General features: G+C 53.6%; 6 protein-coding genes across 7 annotated transcripts; 5 read left to right on the forward strand and 1 right to left on the reverse strand.

Moving 5' to 3' along the window:
- The first annotated feature begins 143 nt into the window (after positions 1 to 143).
- On the forward strand, positions 144 to 1936 carry LOC6900298 (SPRY domain-containing SOCS box protein 3). The gene is made up of 3 exons (XM_002135584.3): positions 144 to 665; positions 1027 to 1588; positions 1679 to 1936. The coding sequence occupies exons 1-3, from the start codon at positions 342 to 344 to the stop codon at positions 1834 to 1836; spliced, it is 1044 nt and encodes a 347-aa protein (XP_002135620.2). The 5' UTR covers positions 144 to 341; the 3' UTR covers positions 1837 to 1936.
- brm (ATP-dependent helicase brm) lies at positions 1840 to 13769 on the reverse strand. 2 transcript variants are annotated; one of them, XM_002135582.3, is made up of 7 exons: positions 13660 to 13769; positions 13033 to 13403; positions 12880 to 12962; positions 5737 to 7059; positions 3973 to 5671; positions 3124 to 3915; positions 1840 to 3050 (listed from the first exon to the last, which is right to left on the reverse strand). In XM_002135582.3, exons 2-7 carry the CDS (start codon positions 13304 to 13306, stop codon positions 2188 to 2190), a joined length of 5034 nt encoding a protein of 1677 aa, XP_002135618.2. In that variant the 5' UTR covers positions 13307 to 13403; positions 13660 to 13769; the 3' UTR covers positions 1840 to 2187. The 2 variants fall into 2 exon arrangements, with proteins under 2 accessions (XP_002135618.2, XP_015044093.2); XM_015188607.2 differs by having other exon boundaries at positions 12880 to 12974.
- On the forward strand, positions 7256 to 8408 carry LOC4812400 (inositol monophosphatase 1). The gene is made up of 2 exons (XM_001352988.4): positions 7256 to 8007; positions 8074 to 8408. The coding sequence occupies exons 1-2, from the start codon at positions 7424 to 7426 to the stop codon at positions 8351 to 8353; spliced, it is 864 nt and encodes a 287-aa protein (XP_001353024.3). The 5' UTR covers positions 7256 to 7423; the 3' UTR covers positions 8354 to 8408.
- On the forward strand, positions 8809 to 10070 carry LOC4812631 (inositol monophosphatase 2). Its single transcript, XM_001352989.4, has 2 exons — positions 8809 to 9335; positions 9586 to 10070. The coding sequence occupies exons 1-2, from the start codon at positions 8853 to 8855 to the stop codon at positions 9958 to 9960; spliced, it is 858 nt and encodes a 285-aa protein (XP_001353025.3). The 5' UTR covers positions 8809 to 8852; the 3' UTR covers positions 9961 to 10070.
- LOC6900297 (inositol monophosphatase 2) lies at positions 10124 to 11218 on the forward strand. The gene is made up of 3 exons (XM_002135583.3): positions 10124 to 10660; positions 10748 to 10851; positions 10916 to 11218. The coding sequence occupies exons 1-3, from the start codon at positions 10175 to 10177 to the stop codon at positions 11184 to 11186; spliced, it is 861 nt and encodes a 286-aa protein (XP_002135619.2). The 5' UTR covers positions 10124 to 10174; the 3' UTR covers positions 11187 to 11218.
- Positions 11631 to 12708, forward strand: LOC4812207 (inositol monophosphatase 2). Its single transcript, XM_001352987.4, has 2 exons — positions 11631 to 12312; positions 12371 to 12708. Exons 1-2 carry the CDS (start codon positions 11717 to 11719, stop codon positions 12651 to 12653), a joined length of 879 nt encoding a protein of 292 aa, XP_001353023.3. The 5' UTR covers positions 11631 to 11716; the 3' UTR covers positions 12654 to 12708.
- Positions 13770 to 13777: the final 8 nt, after the last annotated feature.

A 13777-nucleotide genomic window follows, 5' to 3' on the forward strand; every position in this document is an offset into this window, starting at 1 on the left:
GGCTGCTACCAAAGCTTGATGCTATGAAACTGTGTTCTTACGAAGAAACATACCGGTATGGTACTTCTACATGAATTATCTACATGCATTCTACATGAGTTACATGCCAGTGTTTCTAACGCATTTCGTCAGCTGTTTCAATGGGTCACAAAAAAGTAAACAAACACACAGTTTTACAGCGCATCGTTTTTACACTTAAAAACATTATATATAAGGAGGGCCCGATCTGGTTAGACTGGAAACATACGTCGGCCGTTTACAGACTGTTCGAGATCAAAAAGCGCACGCGTGTAATGCATGATTGGTGCCATAAATATCAGAGACAATATCAATAAACGAGAATGTTGACCGCCCGTCAGGAGGGTGTCTGCGCGCCAGGTTTCTGCGACTGCACCTTCCCCAACTGTATCGAAGTGACCAACCACAAGGGCCTTATCCCCGACCTGGTCAAGTGTCGATGCGGTGAGGATATCGAGGGCAATGTCCGCCCCTGGAAGTGGTATCCATCCGAGGAGTCGGACGCCCTCATCAGTGATCGGGACATTGTATTCCATCCCACCTTCAGCCAGGGTACAGCGATAGTGCGCGGCGATCGACCCCTGAAGTCGGGCATGGTGCACTTCTGGGAGATGCGCGTCATCACAGCGCTGGCCGGCACAGATGTGGTGAGTCTTGAGAAGCATAATCCCAGATGCCCAGATCGCCTGGCCTGACAACTAGTTGGGTGAGATGAATGTCAGTCAAAGTCGCTGATAGGAAGGCCTCAAAATAGCACACTCTGGCTTCTGTTGGTCTCGCTCCACTCCACACCTCCACCCGTTTTGTGGATTACAGATTAAAATGCACAGCGCAGGGCGTTGATAAGATAAGACACAGAGGAAGAGAAGAGTGCATATGAGGAAATCTCTAGACAACCCACAGCCCAACTATGTGACTGATAAGCCGCACCGCACAAAAGTTCAATGTAAACAATTATTAAACTCAAATCCCGATTCCCTTTCCCATCTCCCCCCCCTTCTCCCATAGATGTTCGGCATAGGAACGGAGAGCGTTAATCTGGGGCAATTCAAGTTTCACTTTGTCTCTGCCTTGGGCACCAATGCCCAGTCCTGGGGCTTCTCCTACTCGGGCAAGGTGCAGCATTGCGGCGAGCAGCTGCCCTACGGCCAGAAGTTCTCCCAGGGCTGTCTGATCGGTGTCCAGCTGGACCGGACGCGGGGCCATCTGGAGTTCTATCTGAATCGGCGAGCGCTCGGCGTGGCCTATACCAACGTGCCCATGGATCCAGATGTCCGCATATATCCCATGGTCTGCTCCACGGCTGCCAAATCGGTGATAAGGCTGATTAATTGCACCTCCCAGCCGGTGACGCTGCAGCTGCGATCCTTTCAAGCCCTGTCGAAGCAGCCGCAGATTCTCTCCGAGCTCCGTCAAATGCCAGGACTGAAGAGTATCCTGGCCTCGTACTGGTTCCTGGCCCCGCCAGTGCGCTACTCGCGCAGATCGCAGGAGAACGAGCTGGATCTTGGCGATGAGGCGGTGCTGTCCAGCTCCAAGGTGCGTCTCGGCCGCAAGCACAAGTACAGAGGTAAGCGATTGGCGGTGGTACTGATTGGAGGTGACGTTTCCAGTCCACTGAGCAGACGAGCACTGAGCACTCATCCATTTCCATTTACAGAATCTGACGATACAAACATTGACGAGGAGGACTTGTATGCCAATGCCCACAAGATACCACTGCGGCGTAATGACAGCGGCGACGAGGAGTGTGGTGCCAGCACCGGCGCCACTTCTGTCCACGATCTGTGCGACGAATATTTCCATTACTTGCTCTAGAAATATGTTAGTTATGCATTTATTTATAGTAATTATATGTATATGTATCTGTATATGTATAGTACTGCTGTTTGAGAATGAACGTTTGGTACTAAATGAATCATCGACAAAAGGAGACTAAAACTGAAAGCCTATGGGGTTGTGCTTATTCTAGGATAGACAGATAGATAGATAGACAGATGGACGATAAGATGGGTGTGAAAACTGGTAGAGTCAAGCTTCCTCTATCAGTTCCCATAGCCATATTCTGGGAAGCGGAACGGGGAACAGGGAACTAAAAACTAACTAAAAATTGCTGACATCGAACGCTTGAACCACGTTGGAACGCTTGAAGAACAGACCCAGCGGCAGCTAGTCCATGTCATCGTCATCGTCGTCCGATATGGTGTACTTCTTTTGTGCCCGCTTGCGGCGCGTCTGCTTCTTGGATGTTGTGGCCGCACCACTGCTCACGTTCGTCGATGGTTGGGTGGGCGTTGAGGGGGCACTGGCCAGAGATTTGTTCAGTTTCAGCTTCATCTTCACCGCCGCCGCCGATGTGGTGGCAATCTCCTCATCGTCGGAGCCATCGTCCCCACCATCATCGTCATCGTTGTCCGAATTGTCGGAGCCACCACCTCCATTGCCGTGCGCCTCGCCCGTATTGTCGCCGGAGGCCACAGCAGCGGCATCGGCGGCTGCCGTCACCTTTTGCCTGGCGCCCACGAAGATCTTCTGCAGAGCAATCGAGTCCAGATAGATGAGCGAGGCTTCCTCGTTGTAGATCTGGGCATTCTGGCACAGCTGCATGAAGTCCTTCTCCAGCTCATTGAGATCCGCGTACTTGCAGTCCTCGATGCGCTGCAGAATCTTCTTGATGTCCAATGGCCGCTTGATGATATCGTAATAGTCGGGCAGACGCTGACGCGAAGGCAGCTTCATGAAAGGCTCCGAGAGGGTGCGCCCATCCTGGGTGACCTTGATGACGGCATTCATGATCTTGTGCATCTGCTTTTTGGCGCGCTTGTCCAGATTCTGGCGTCGGCGACGCTTGAGGATGAGCGAATCGTCGTCGGACTCCTCCTTGCGGTTCTTGCGCTTGCGACGCTTTCGCTTGGAATCGTCCTCTTCCTCCTCCTCCTCGAATTCAGCACCCTCGTCGATGGCCTTCAGCCACTCCTTCTCGGTGAGACTGTCCGTGTAGTCCACTTCCTTGCGCTGGCGCGAGCCGCGACCTACAGAAAAAAGCGTCGTACCAGGGTTACAAGAGATTTCCCTTAAAAGCGGGGGGGCGAAAGAGAGGCTTACCCAGAATGGTGTCTTCATCGTATTGATAGTGGAAACGTTCGACTTCCTCATCGTCCTTGGTCAGCCAGTCGGGCAGCTCGGACTCGTCGATGAGACGCTCCCTGCCCGGATGGATTTCGTCGTCCTCCTTCTTGCGATCGACATCCATGCGCTTGAAAATCTCGACTTCCTCCTCGCTGCGGGCAATCATCATGTTGATCATCTCATCGTCGGGCACCTCGTTCTCTTCCTCCTCCTCGTTGTCGTCCTGATGCAGGATCGTTTGCAAGAACTGCTGCCGCTCGCTGCCCGTCGACTTCTGATCGAACATGCCCGCCTGGATGACCTTCTCGTCCATGTTCAGCTTGTACCTGGCCGCGGCCAGGATGCGCTCCTCCACCGAATTGACCGTCATCAGGCGGAGCACGCGCACCTCGTTGCGCTGCCCAATACGATGGGCACGATCCTGCGCCTGCAGATCCTGATGGGGATTCCAATCCGAATCGAAGATCACCACCGTGTCGGCGGTCTGCAAATTGAGACCCAGGCCACCGGCGCGTGTCGACAGCAAAAAGACAAAGATGTCCGATCCCTTGGCATTGAATTTGCGCAGCAGCTCGCCACGATCCTCCGCCTTGGTGGTGCCGTCCAAGCGCAGATATCCAAACTGGCGCCAGCTGAGATAGTCCTCTATGATGGTCATGCACTGGGTCATCTGACAGAAGAGCAACACCCTGTGGTTGGTGGCCTTCAGCTTTGGTAGGATGCGATCAAGCAGCTCGAATTTTCCCGACACGCGATATAGATCCGGACCTAGAGATCAGTATTTGAATACAATGAACAATGCTAGCTTTGAGGATTCGTTCTTACCCGAGACGACGCCATGGCCTCCGGTGTGGTCGCAATACTTCTCCTCGATGGCCTGGAACATGAACGGATGGTTGCACAGCTTCCGCAGCTGAACAATTGTGTTCATCAGGGCCTTGGCCCCACCCTTGCCGTGCTTTCCCTTCTCGGAGCCATCGGTGAGCAGGACGCCCTTGCTCTGCATGTGCTTGTAGAGCACACGCTGCAGCGCCGACATGTCGCACTTGATGATGTACTCGACCTTGTCGGGCAGCTGGTGTTCCACCTCCTTCTTGAGGCGTCGCAGCAGGAAGGGGCGCAGCACCTTGTGCAGACGACGAATGATCAGAATGGTCTCCTCCTCGTTCAGCTCGACCTTCTCGCCGGTGGTGGCGAATGGGGCATTGAACCATTGCTCAAAGGTGGAGCAGGACTTGAAGATGGAGGGCAGCAGGAAGTTGAGCAGGGCCCACAGTTCGGGCAGCTTGTTCTGGAGCGGTGTGCCCGTGAGCAGCAGCCGATACGGGGCTATGTAGTGGGTGTTCAGCACCTGGGTGAGCTTGCAGTGATGGTTCTTCATGCGATGTCCCTCGTCGATGATCATGTACTTCCACTGGATCTTCGCCAGCACCGCCTTGTCCTTGATCACGTACTCGTATGTCGTCAGCAGCACATTGAACTTGGTGGCACGCATCTGGTTCTGCAGCAGCCTGCGGCCCTGGGGGCTGCCCTTGTAGCTGACCACGCTCACGGCGGGTGCCCACTTTTCGAACTCGAGCACCCAATTGGGCAGCGTGGACAGCGGCACGATGATCAGGAAGGGACCCATCACCTTCTTGCGGTCCATCAGATAGGTCACGAGGGAAATCGTCTGGATGGTCTTGCCCAGGCCCATCTCATCGGCCAGGATGCCGTTCAGGTTGTTGTTGTAGAGCGAGACGAGCCACTCGAGACCCTTGATCTGGTACTCCTTGAGCTGGCCGTTGACCATGATGGCCGCCTGCTCGTACACCTTCTCGTGTATTGTGTGCGCAATGCTGTAGTAGGTCTGCTCCTCCGTCTTGTACTCGTCGTCCTCCACCTTGGCCTGCGTCATCAGATCCTTGGGACCGTCATCGCCCGGCTGCGGTGGTGCCGCCGACTTGTCGGTGACATCTTCGGTTGACTGCTGCGGCTGCTCCTCCAGCTTTGGCTTGTGGTCCTCGTTGATGCCCATGGAACCCATGGAACCGCCAATGCCGCTGCCATCATCATCATCGTCTATCCAGTCCCAGCCAGGATGCATGCTGAGCCAGCGATACAAATGCTTAAGCATGGGGGCATCGTCGCCGGTAAGCTTTTTGCCGGTGCACGTTTCGATCACATTCACCCGCATGTCGGCCACAATGCTGCTCTCATCGATGCCAATATACTCGCCGCTCATGAGGAGCTCCTTCTTGTAGAGCTGCAGGCGCTTGCCCTCCTCCTCCTTCTTCTTCATCTGATCGTCCTTGTGCTGTTTGACCATCTGCGTGAGATTGCTGATGTACTCGTCCGTCTGCGAGAGCAGGAAGGCCAGTCGCTTGTCCTTCTTCTGATCGATCAGCTTGCGGTAGCCCTCCTCGTCCTCAGCCATCAGGCGCCGCATGCGCTCCTTCTCGATGCGCTCCTGCTCCTTCTTCTGCTCACGCTCGGCATTCGCATGGTAATTCATCACCGACTTGTTCATCCTCGCCAGCTGAGCCTGAAATGGGAATTATACCAAGGATTAGCCGACATTTTAATTGCCATTCTCGCCCTCTCACTCACCTTATTGTTCCGGTGGAACTCCCTCAGATCCTTGCCGTGCTGCAGCACCGCAGCCAGGAACTCCAGATGCTTCTGCCGCCGCTTCCGCTCGGCCTCCAGTTTCTGTTGCTTTTCCAGCTTCTCGGTGGCCCGTGCCTCCCGAAGACCCTGCCTCTTGGTCCGCTTGTAGAACTTGATGTTCAGCGCCGTCTCCAGGGTGGTGTCCCGTCTGGTGCACTGCACGAACTCCATGCGCAGCTGCCGCTGGAAGTTGAGCACCCGCAGGGCTCTCAGCTCGATGGCCGCTTGAATGCGCAAATCCTCTGACATGGTGGCGGGCAGGCGCTGCAGCTCCTGCATCCGCAGCGAGATTCTGGCCGCAATGCGGTTCTCCCGCTCCTGCAGCAGCGTGATGGGATCCAGACCCACCGGCTTGGCCACGGTGGTCACTCGATTGGGCTTGGGCATCGGCTGATGCTGGCCGGGCGGGGCTCCAGGCCGCGGTGGGCCCCCTGGCTGAGGCACCTGTGCACCGGGTGGCATGCCAGGCGGAGCACTCCTCTGCTGTGGCTGCTGCTGCTGCTGCATGGGAGATGGTGGAATCAGCGGCTGACCGCCAGCTGGACCCATCGACAGTGGCTTGCCTCCGTTCGGCAGCTGGTGCTGCAGCTGCTCCGGCGGTGGCTGTTGCTGCTGCTGCGATGGCGGCTGTTGCGGAGGCGGCGGCTGCTGCTGGGGCGGTGGTCCTCCCACCACCGGAGGCTGTGGCGGCAGAGGCTGGCCCTGTTGCATGTGCGGCGGTGGAGGAACCGCCTGCAGTTTCTGGCCGGGCACTGGCTGCCCGTACGGGCTAGTGGCAGGCGGTGTGGAGCATTGCGGCGGCGTTCCTGTGACTGGCGGCGGCTGCTGCTGTTGTTGCTGCTGCTGCTGAGGTGGAACTGGCGGTTGACCTGGATGCTGCTGTTGCTGCTGCTGCGGCCCAGGCGGGGGTCCTCCGGGCGTGCCCGGTGGCCCAATCGGTGGCCCTGGCGGCGGTTGCTGCTGGGCCGCCTGCAGCGCCTGCTGCATCTGCATGGATATGGGCTTATTCCGCGCCAGCAGCCGGTAGGCAGTAATCTGTGTGCGCAACAGATTGACCTGATTGCCATTCAAATGCTGGTGCTTCGAGGTGGCCCGCATGGCCAGCAGCTGGGAGTAGCGCGGATCCTCCTGCAGTCCCTTCTCCTCCATCGAATCGATGGCCCGCTGCAGGGCGTGCAGATTCTCCTGGCTGGAGCGCTCTGGCGGCGGTGGTCCGCCCGGGGGTCCACCCGGAGAGACTATGCACGGTTGTGTGCCAGGTGCCTGCAAGCAGCACGACGAGAGCATGGATGAGAGAGAGATAGAGAGAGATCTGATATTAGCTATTGTTTCTAGTGACTGAGAGCTGGGGTTCATATCCGCGAGAGCTTTTCCGAATAAATAGAAGTTAAATTCAATTCAAAAGCAAATAAAGGGAAAAAGCTTTAGTCACACAAAACCCGTTCGACTGCCGCTGGCTGCCGGCTGCTGGCCGTTGGATGCTTCCAGTGCCTGATTCACTCGAAGCCAAATCAGAACAGAACAAAACAGAACAGAGCCAGAACGAAGCGCAATCTCTCTAGCAGCCGACACACAATTCAGATAAAAGATACAGGCACAATTATAGAGAGACAAACATATATTAGAGATGGCGGCCAGCAGGGAGCTAATTGAGGAGCTGTACACCTTCATCTATCCGCTGGCAGTGCGAGCGGGAGCAATACTCCTCGAGGGCTACGAGAACGCGGGCAAGGCAGTGTCCCTCAAGGATGGGGAGTTCTACAACGTGGTGACCGCCTATGACAATCAGATAGAGGAGTTCCTCATGGAGCAGATACTGGCCAGCTATCCGGACCACAAGTTCATCGGGGAGGAGGACACGCACAAGAACAACAATGTGACCAAGGAGCTAACGGATGCCCCCACCTGGATCATTGATCCCATCGATGGCACGTCCAATTTCATCAAACAAATTCCCCATTTCTCTGTCTCCATTGGCCTGTCCATCCACAAACAGATCGTGCTGGGAGTGGTCAACAATCCCGCCCAGAAGAAGCTATACACCGCCAAGCTGGGGCAGGGCGCCTTCTGCAATGGCGAGGCCATCCACGTGAGCAGCTGCGAGCATCTGAATGACGCCAATGTGGCCTACGAAGTGTGTCTGCTGCACGCCCCAAAGATCCGCAACAAGCACATCAAGCGCATCTATCACGTGGGATCGCATGCCAGGCGGTAAGTGCCGCGCAACACCCAACGGATCTTCCTTTTGCTCATTCATTATGCTCTACATTTGTCCAGCCTTCTGGCCTACTCGGCTGTGGTGGATTCCCTGTGCATGGTCGCTGCCGGCAATCTGGATGCCTTCCACATCGAGGACATGTTCCCCTGGGACTGTGCCGCCGGCTACTTGCTCATCCGGGAGGCTGGCGGTGTGGTAACCCATCCCTATGGCGGCCCCTTTGAGATCATGAAACCAGACCTCATATGTGCTGGCACCGAGTCCCTGCGGGCGGAGATCGAGCAGCTCATACGCAAGGCGGACCAGGAGAAGCATGTGGGGGGTGGCGATAGTGAATGAATATCTTTGTTGGAAAAAGAATAAACTATGCGAAATGTGGCCAATCATCATTCTAGCTCTTCTAATTATCTTTTGCCTTCATCATTCTTCTCTGTAAACAGCTCTTTTTGCAGAGATAATGTAGGCGGAGCACACAGATCTGCACTGATCTGTTTGCTCCTCCTCCCAATCCCCCTCTGATATATCTGTGGGCAAACTCCGAAAGATGGAATGACATTAACAGCAACTCGGATCTCTGTTTGCGATGGTAATCCATCTTAATGGCACTTCTGTTTGCTCCCACAATCCATTGACGGTTGCATTTCCACAGCGCATGCAGAACAACTCTATCTTCTATCGCTTATCGTTGCTGCCTTCTCCTTCTTTTGGCAAAAGTTCAAAGTTCTAGTGAATGGAAAAAGCTTCTGGCCGAAGAGCTTTGCAGTTTACATTTGTTCTTGCGCCCACACAACTACGATGGCATTTTAGTTGAACGACAGCAGCCGCCGCAGCCATCACAATGAGTAACCCCCCCGTCAGCGAGACCAAGCTCAAGGAGTACTACGATGTGGCCCTCAAGCTGGTGCTAAAGTGCGGACCCCTCATGCAGGAGGGCTACCAGAAGGCGAAGACCGACTTCAAGGTCAAGTCGGACTTTTTCGATCTGGTCACCGTGTACGACAAGCAGATTGAGGACATTCTCACCGAGGGACTGAGCGCGGCCTTTCCAGAGTCCCGCATCATTGGCGAGGAAGAGTCGGCGGCCTCGCAGAGGCAGGCGGAACTGACGGATGCCCCCACCTGGATCATAGATCCCATCGATGGCACCACGAACTTCATACACAGAATCCCACACTGTTGCATTTCCGTGGGGCTGGCCATCAACAAGGAGCTGGTGGTGGGCGTCATCTACAATCCGCCGGCAAATGAGCTGTTCTCCGCCTGGAAGGGACACGGCGCCTTCCTCAATGGCGAGCCGATAAGCACATCCAAAGTGACGACGGTGAGGGAAAGCTTATATAATGAATGAATATAGAATCGGAATAGCAAGAACCCGCAAACAAGATACACGAAAATCACAAAATAACTGTGCATGCACTACACCTCACTCCCTCGCGCGACCTTGATTTACTGGCATTCGCGCGAGAGAGAGAGAGCATTAGCGTTGATTAGCGTCGTTCTCTCACAGCACAAAAGCTCTAAGCTCTCCTCTCAACTCTTCCTCTCTTTGTATCCTATCCTCTCTCTTGCAGATCAACCAAGCTGTGATTGCCTACGAGATCTCTTTGATTCACGCTGCCGCCGTTCGGGACAAGAATATCAAGCGTCTGTACAAGCTGGCCTCCAATGCCACCGGAACTCGCTGCTTCGGCAGCGCCGCCCTGACCCTCTGCTACGTGGCCACCGGCCAGTGTGACGCCTACCATGTGGAGGATCTGAAGCCCTGGGACATAGCTGCCGGTGCCATTATTCTCACGGAAGCCGGGGGCACCGTTTGCCATACGAATGGCGGGAAATTCGATGTGATGAAGCCGGATTGCGTGTGCGCATCCACGGAGGAGTTGGCCCAGAATGTGATTAGTCTTATCGAGGAGGCCAATCAGATAACAAGCTACACATTCAAGTAGAGTCCGGGGACACAAAAAAAACAAAACATTATATATCGTTTGTAATAAAAATGTAGACTCTTCGAGAGAGCGAGCACAGATTAGAGTAAACATTCAAATAAATAAAACTTTATCATTCCAAGTTTGGACTGGAATTTCTGGGAAAAGCTCACAAAAAGCTTTGCTACAACAGCTGCTGCGATGGAAAAATTGGTAGTGCCCGCCCGGAAGAGACATGAGTAACCACCAAATCAGTGAAATAAAACTCCAGGAATACTATAAAGTGTCCCTGGAGCTGGTCAAGCAATGTGGTCCCCTGTTCCTGGAGGGTTTTCTGAAGCCCAAAACTGATTACGAGGTGAAGTCAGCTTTCTATGACCTGGTCACCGTCTACGACCAACAGATCGAAGCCACTCTCACGGCTGGTCTGCTCAAGGCCTTCCCCGAGTCCCGCATCATTGGCGAAGAAGCGCTGGATGGATCGCTGGATCAAGCCGAGCTAACCGATGATCCCACCTGGATCATAGACCCAATCGATGGAACCAACAATTTCGTACGCAAAATTCCCCACTGTTGCATCTCCGTGGGCCTGGCCATCAACAAGGAGCTGGTGGCGGGCATCATCTACAATCCGGCGACCAATGAGTTGTACTCATCGCTCAAGGGTCAGGGAGCCTTCCTGAATGACCAACCCATCAGCGTAGCCTCGAAGGTAGTCACGGTGAGTGGTAGCGACGAAGAGAGTAATAGATAAGAGTAGATCATCCAGTCACTCTGACTAGCGCTCTTAAATCTTCTCTTCTGGCAGATCCAACAGGCTGTTGTGGGCTATGAAATTTCGCTAATCGTTGTGGCCAAGGGGCGGGACCAGAACGTGAAGCGTCTCTTCAAGCTGGGATCGAATGCCACTGCGTAAGTCTCTGATCTCGTTTCCCCACATATCCGTACTATACTAAATGCCCTCCATGGCAATCAGCATTCGAAGTTTAGGCAGTGCAGCTCTGACGCTCTGCTATATAGCCACCGGACGTTGTGATGCCTATCATGTGGAGAATCTGAAGCCCTGGGATCTGGCCGCTGGGGCCATAATCCTCACCGAAGCGGGTGGCAGGATCTACCACACCAGTGGCGGCAAATTCGAGGTGATGCAACCGGACTGTGTCTGCGCCTGCACCGAAGAGTTGGCCCAGAACGTGATCCAGTTGATAAAGGAGGCCGATCGGATTACGGAATATACGTTCCAGTGAGCATACTGCAATAAAGTGTACACAAAAGATGAGCCCGATGCCTCTCCATTTCTACTGTTCCATAAATGACAGTAGCCTCCAGTTTGAAAAGATCATTCACGACAGATACGAGAGGAAACGAACTTACGGAGGGACGGGGGGTCTGATAAAAACTGGTTTTACAACTGTCTGTGAGATAAAAAGCGAATATTTGTGTACGTACGTACGTACGTTCAACAAACAAATTGAGATAAAACAAGCACTGGGACAGGTGAGATGCCAATTTTGAGTACAAGCTTCGGGCTATCATAAAACTCAATGTAGCCAACGAGAAGCAAACAATCAAAGCTGGGAGACAATTGTGCCTGCTAAATATAATCAAAGCTCCTCCTCCCCATACAACACCACCTCCAGGCAGCCATACAGCCATCCAGCCACCCAACCAGGCGGCCTATCGCTTCGTATTGTGCATATCTGATTAGTTGGCAACGCAAGCTGAGCGACGAAGCACCGCCTCGTTTACATCGCAAGATCAGTTACTGAAACAGAGAATGTCGCAGTTGGCAGCAGGATGGCAATCGGATGTTGTGGAAGAGCTGTTCAGCTTCATCTATCCACTGGCCGTTCAGGCGGGTGAGATCCTGATGGAGGGCTACGAGCGCACGAGCAAGAATGTCTCCATTAAGGGGGACTTTTACGATGTGGTCACCGACTACGATAACAAAATCGAGGATTTTCTCATGGAGCAGATACTGGCCAGCTATCCGGATCACAAGTTCATTGGCGAGGAGGAAACAGCAAAAAATAATAATGTTTCCAAGGAGCTAACGGATGTTCCCACCTGGATCATAGATCCCATCGATGGCACATCCAATTTCATTAAACAAATTCCCCATGTCTGTGTCTCCATCGGTTTGTCCATCAACAAACAGATCGTGCTGGGTGTCATTAACAATCCTGCTCAGAAGAAGATCTTCACAGCCAAGCTGGGGCAGGGGGCCTTCTGCAATGGCAAGCCGATCCGTGTGAGCAGCTGCGAGAGCATCAAGGATGCCAATGTCGCCTATGAAGTGTCCCTGCTGCATGTCCACTCTGTGGCCAACAAGCACATCAAACGGATCTACCATGTGGGACTGAATGCCAGACGGTGAGTGGCAGAGACCCTATTATCCGAATCTCTATACATGTATCTCTCTATCCTCTAGCCTGCTGGCCTACTCCTGTGTGGTGGATGAGCTGTGCATGGTGGCAGCTGGGAATCTAGATGCATTCTACATTGAGGACATGTATCCCTGGGACTGTGCTGCTGGTTCCCTGCTAGTGAGCGAAGCTGGGGGCGTGGTCACTCATCCATTTGGAGGTCCTTTCGACATCATGAAGCCAGATCTGATCTGTGCGGGCACAGAGACGTTGCGTAAGGAAATCGAAGATTTGTTGCGCAAGGCCGACCTCGAGGAGTCGGTGGGGGGTGTGGCAGTTAAAAAGTAATTTAAGCATCACATTCCACAATAAATTGTTTGCAACAAAATATCTAAATTGAAAAGCTTGAGCTTCGATACCCATGAAAGCTCGCTGTTGTGTGCGGAGCTTTTGGAGATTGCCGGCGTTTTGCGGAGATAATAAACAATAAAACAATTTTCGCGCCATATACGAGAAGTATATGCGAAGATGTAGATTGCTCTCATCCCGGGGGGAGCGGGGATTCAAAACTTACATTGGGAGGCATTCCGTGTGTCTGATATCCGATGGGCGACATATTCGGTCCCGTCGGCGGCATCTGCATTCCCATGTGCGGACCTTTTGAGAAAACTAAAAATGATTATGCGTGATGGACAACAGAAGAGTGTGTGGCATATCAAGAACATACTCATTCCCTGATGATGTGGCGGCATATGATGCGGAGGTGGGCCCTGTCCTGGTGGTCCATGCTGCATCGGATGTCCGTACGCAGCCGGGTGGCCCGGTGGCGGGGGCCCTTGCATGTGGGGCGGTGCTCCAGGCGGTGGTCCCTGTGGCGGCCCCGGCTGCTGATGCGGGTACGGACTATGTGGCGAGGGTGCTGGGCTCTGTGAGGGTGGTGCCATCGGGCTGGGCGCCTGTGGTGGCGGCATGGGACTGTTCGCCGGCGAGGGCGAGGCCATTTTCACTTCGGGTCTCCTGTGCGGTAGTGCGGGGGTAGTGCGAGGGCGCCGAATATATTACAAAACTAGCTGGTGCACCGACACCTAAAAGTGGAAGCTAAATGCACATTTGTGTGTTATTGCACATTGCATTGTTTAAAACAAATATCAGAATCTTTTAGCCGAGGGATATCTAATCGCATCATTGTTTTTCACTCGCTTTTTTGTCACACTTTTTGCGCAGTCTGTGTTTGACTTTGCACAAATGCTACAAGCCGGTCACATAAACCCCACTTAGTTGCTAGAACTTGTGTCCCACTTGGAATACACTAAACAAATCACCGAATAGCAATATTTTGCCACAATAATATTACCTATTAGCACTATTTTTCACTTTTTTTCAATTTTCTCGAACGACGCGACAGCAAATGGCGGACGTCTCCAGTGTGACCATTGAAATATACGGTCCGACTCTGAGAAATAGACCTAAAT

Source organism: Drosophila pseudoobscura, chromosome X, assembly GCF_009870125.1.
Source record: "Drosophila pseudoobscura strain MV-25-SWS-2005 chromosome X, UCI_Dpse_MV25, whole genome shotgun sequence".
NCBI lineage: Eukaryota > Metazoa > Arthropoda > Insecta > Diptera > Drosophilidae > Drosophila > Drosophila pseudoobscura.

Coding starts and splice junctions, on each gene's coding strand:
- LOC4812207 (XM_001352987.4), top strand. CDS start 11,717: ATGTCGCAGTTGGCAGCAGGATGGCAATCGGATGTTGTGGAAGAGCTG. Junction 12,313..12,370: donor GTGGGACTGAATGCCAGACG/GTGAGTGGCAGA, acceptor TCTATCCTCTAG/CCTGCTGGCCTACTCCTGTG.
- LOC4812631 (XM_001352989.4), top strand. CDS start 8,853: ATGAGTAACCCCCCCGTCAGCGAGACCAAGCTCAAGGAGTACTACGAT. Junction 9,336..9,585: donor GCACATCCAAAGTGACGACG/GTGAGGGAAAGC, acceptor TCTCTCTTGCAG/ATCAACCAAGCTGTGATTGC.
- LOC4812400 (XM_001352988.4), top strand. CDS start 7,424: ATGGCGGCCAGCAGGGAGCTAATTGAGGAGCTGTACACCTTCATCTAT. Junction 8,008..8,073: donor GTGGGATCGCATGCCAGGCG/GTAAGTGCCGCG, acceptor ACATTTGTCCAG/CCTTCTGGCCTACTCGGCTG.
- LOC6900297 (XM_002135583.3), top strand. CDS start 10,175: ATGAGTAACCACCAAATCAGTGAAATAAAACTCCAGGAATACTATAAA. Junction 10,661..10,747: donor TAGCCTCGAAGGTAGTCACG/GTGAGTGGTAGC, acceptor CTCTTCTGGCAG/ATCCAACAGGCTGTTGTGGG. Junction 10,852..10,915: donor CTGGGATCGAATGCCACTGC/GTAAGTCTCTGA, acceptor CATGGCAATCAG/CATTCGAAGTTTAGGCAGTG.
- LOC6900298 (XM_002135584.3), top strand. CDS start 342: ATGTTGACCGCCCGTCAGGAGGGTGTCTGCGCGCCAGGTTTCTGCGAC. Junction 666..1,026: donor CGCTGGCCGGCACAGATGTG/GTGAGTCTTGAG, acceptor CTTCTCCCATAG/ATGTTCGGCATAGGAACGGA. Junction 1,589..1,678: donor CCGCAAGCACAAGTACAGAG/GTAAGCGATTGG, acceptor TTCCATTTACAG/AATCTGACGATACAAACATT.
- brm (XM_015188607.2), bottom strand. CDS start 13,306: ATGGCCTCGCCCTCGCCGGCGAACAGTCCCATGCCGCCACCACAGGCG. Junction 7,060..12,879: donor CACACGGAATGCCTCCCAAT/GTAAGTTTTGAA, acceptor TGCTGCTTGCAG/GCACCTGGCACACAACCGTG. Junction 3,916..3,972: donor AGGCCATGGCGTCGTCTCGG/GTAAGAACGAAT, acceptor ACTGATCTCTAG/GTCCGGATCTATATCGCGTG.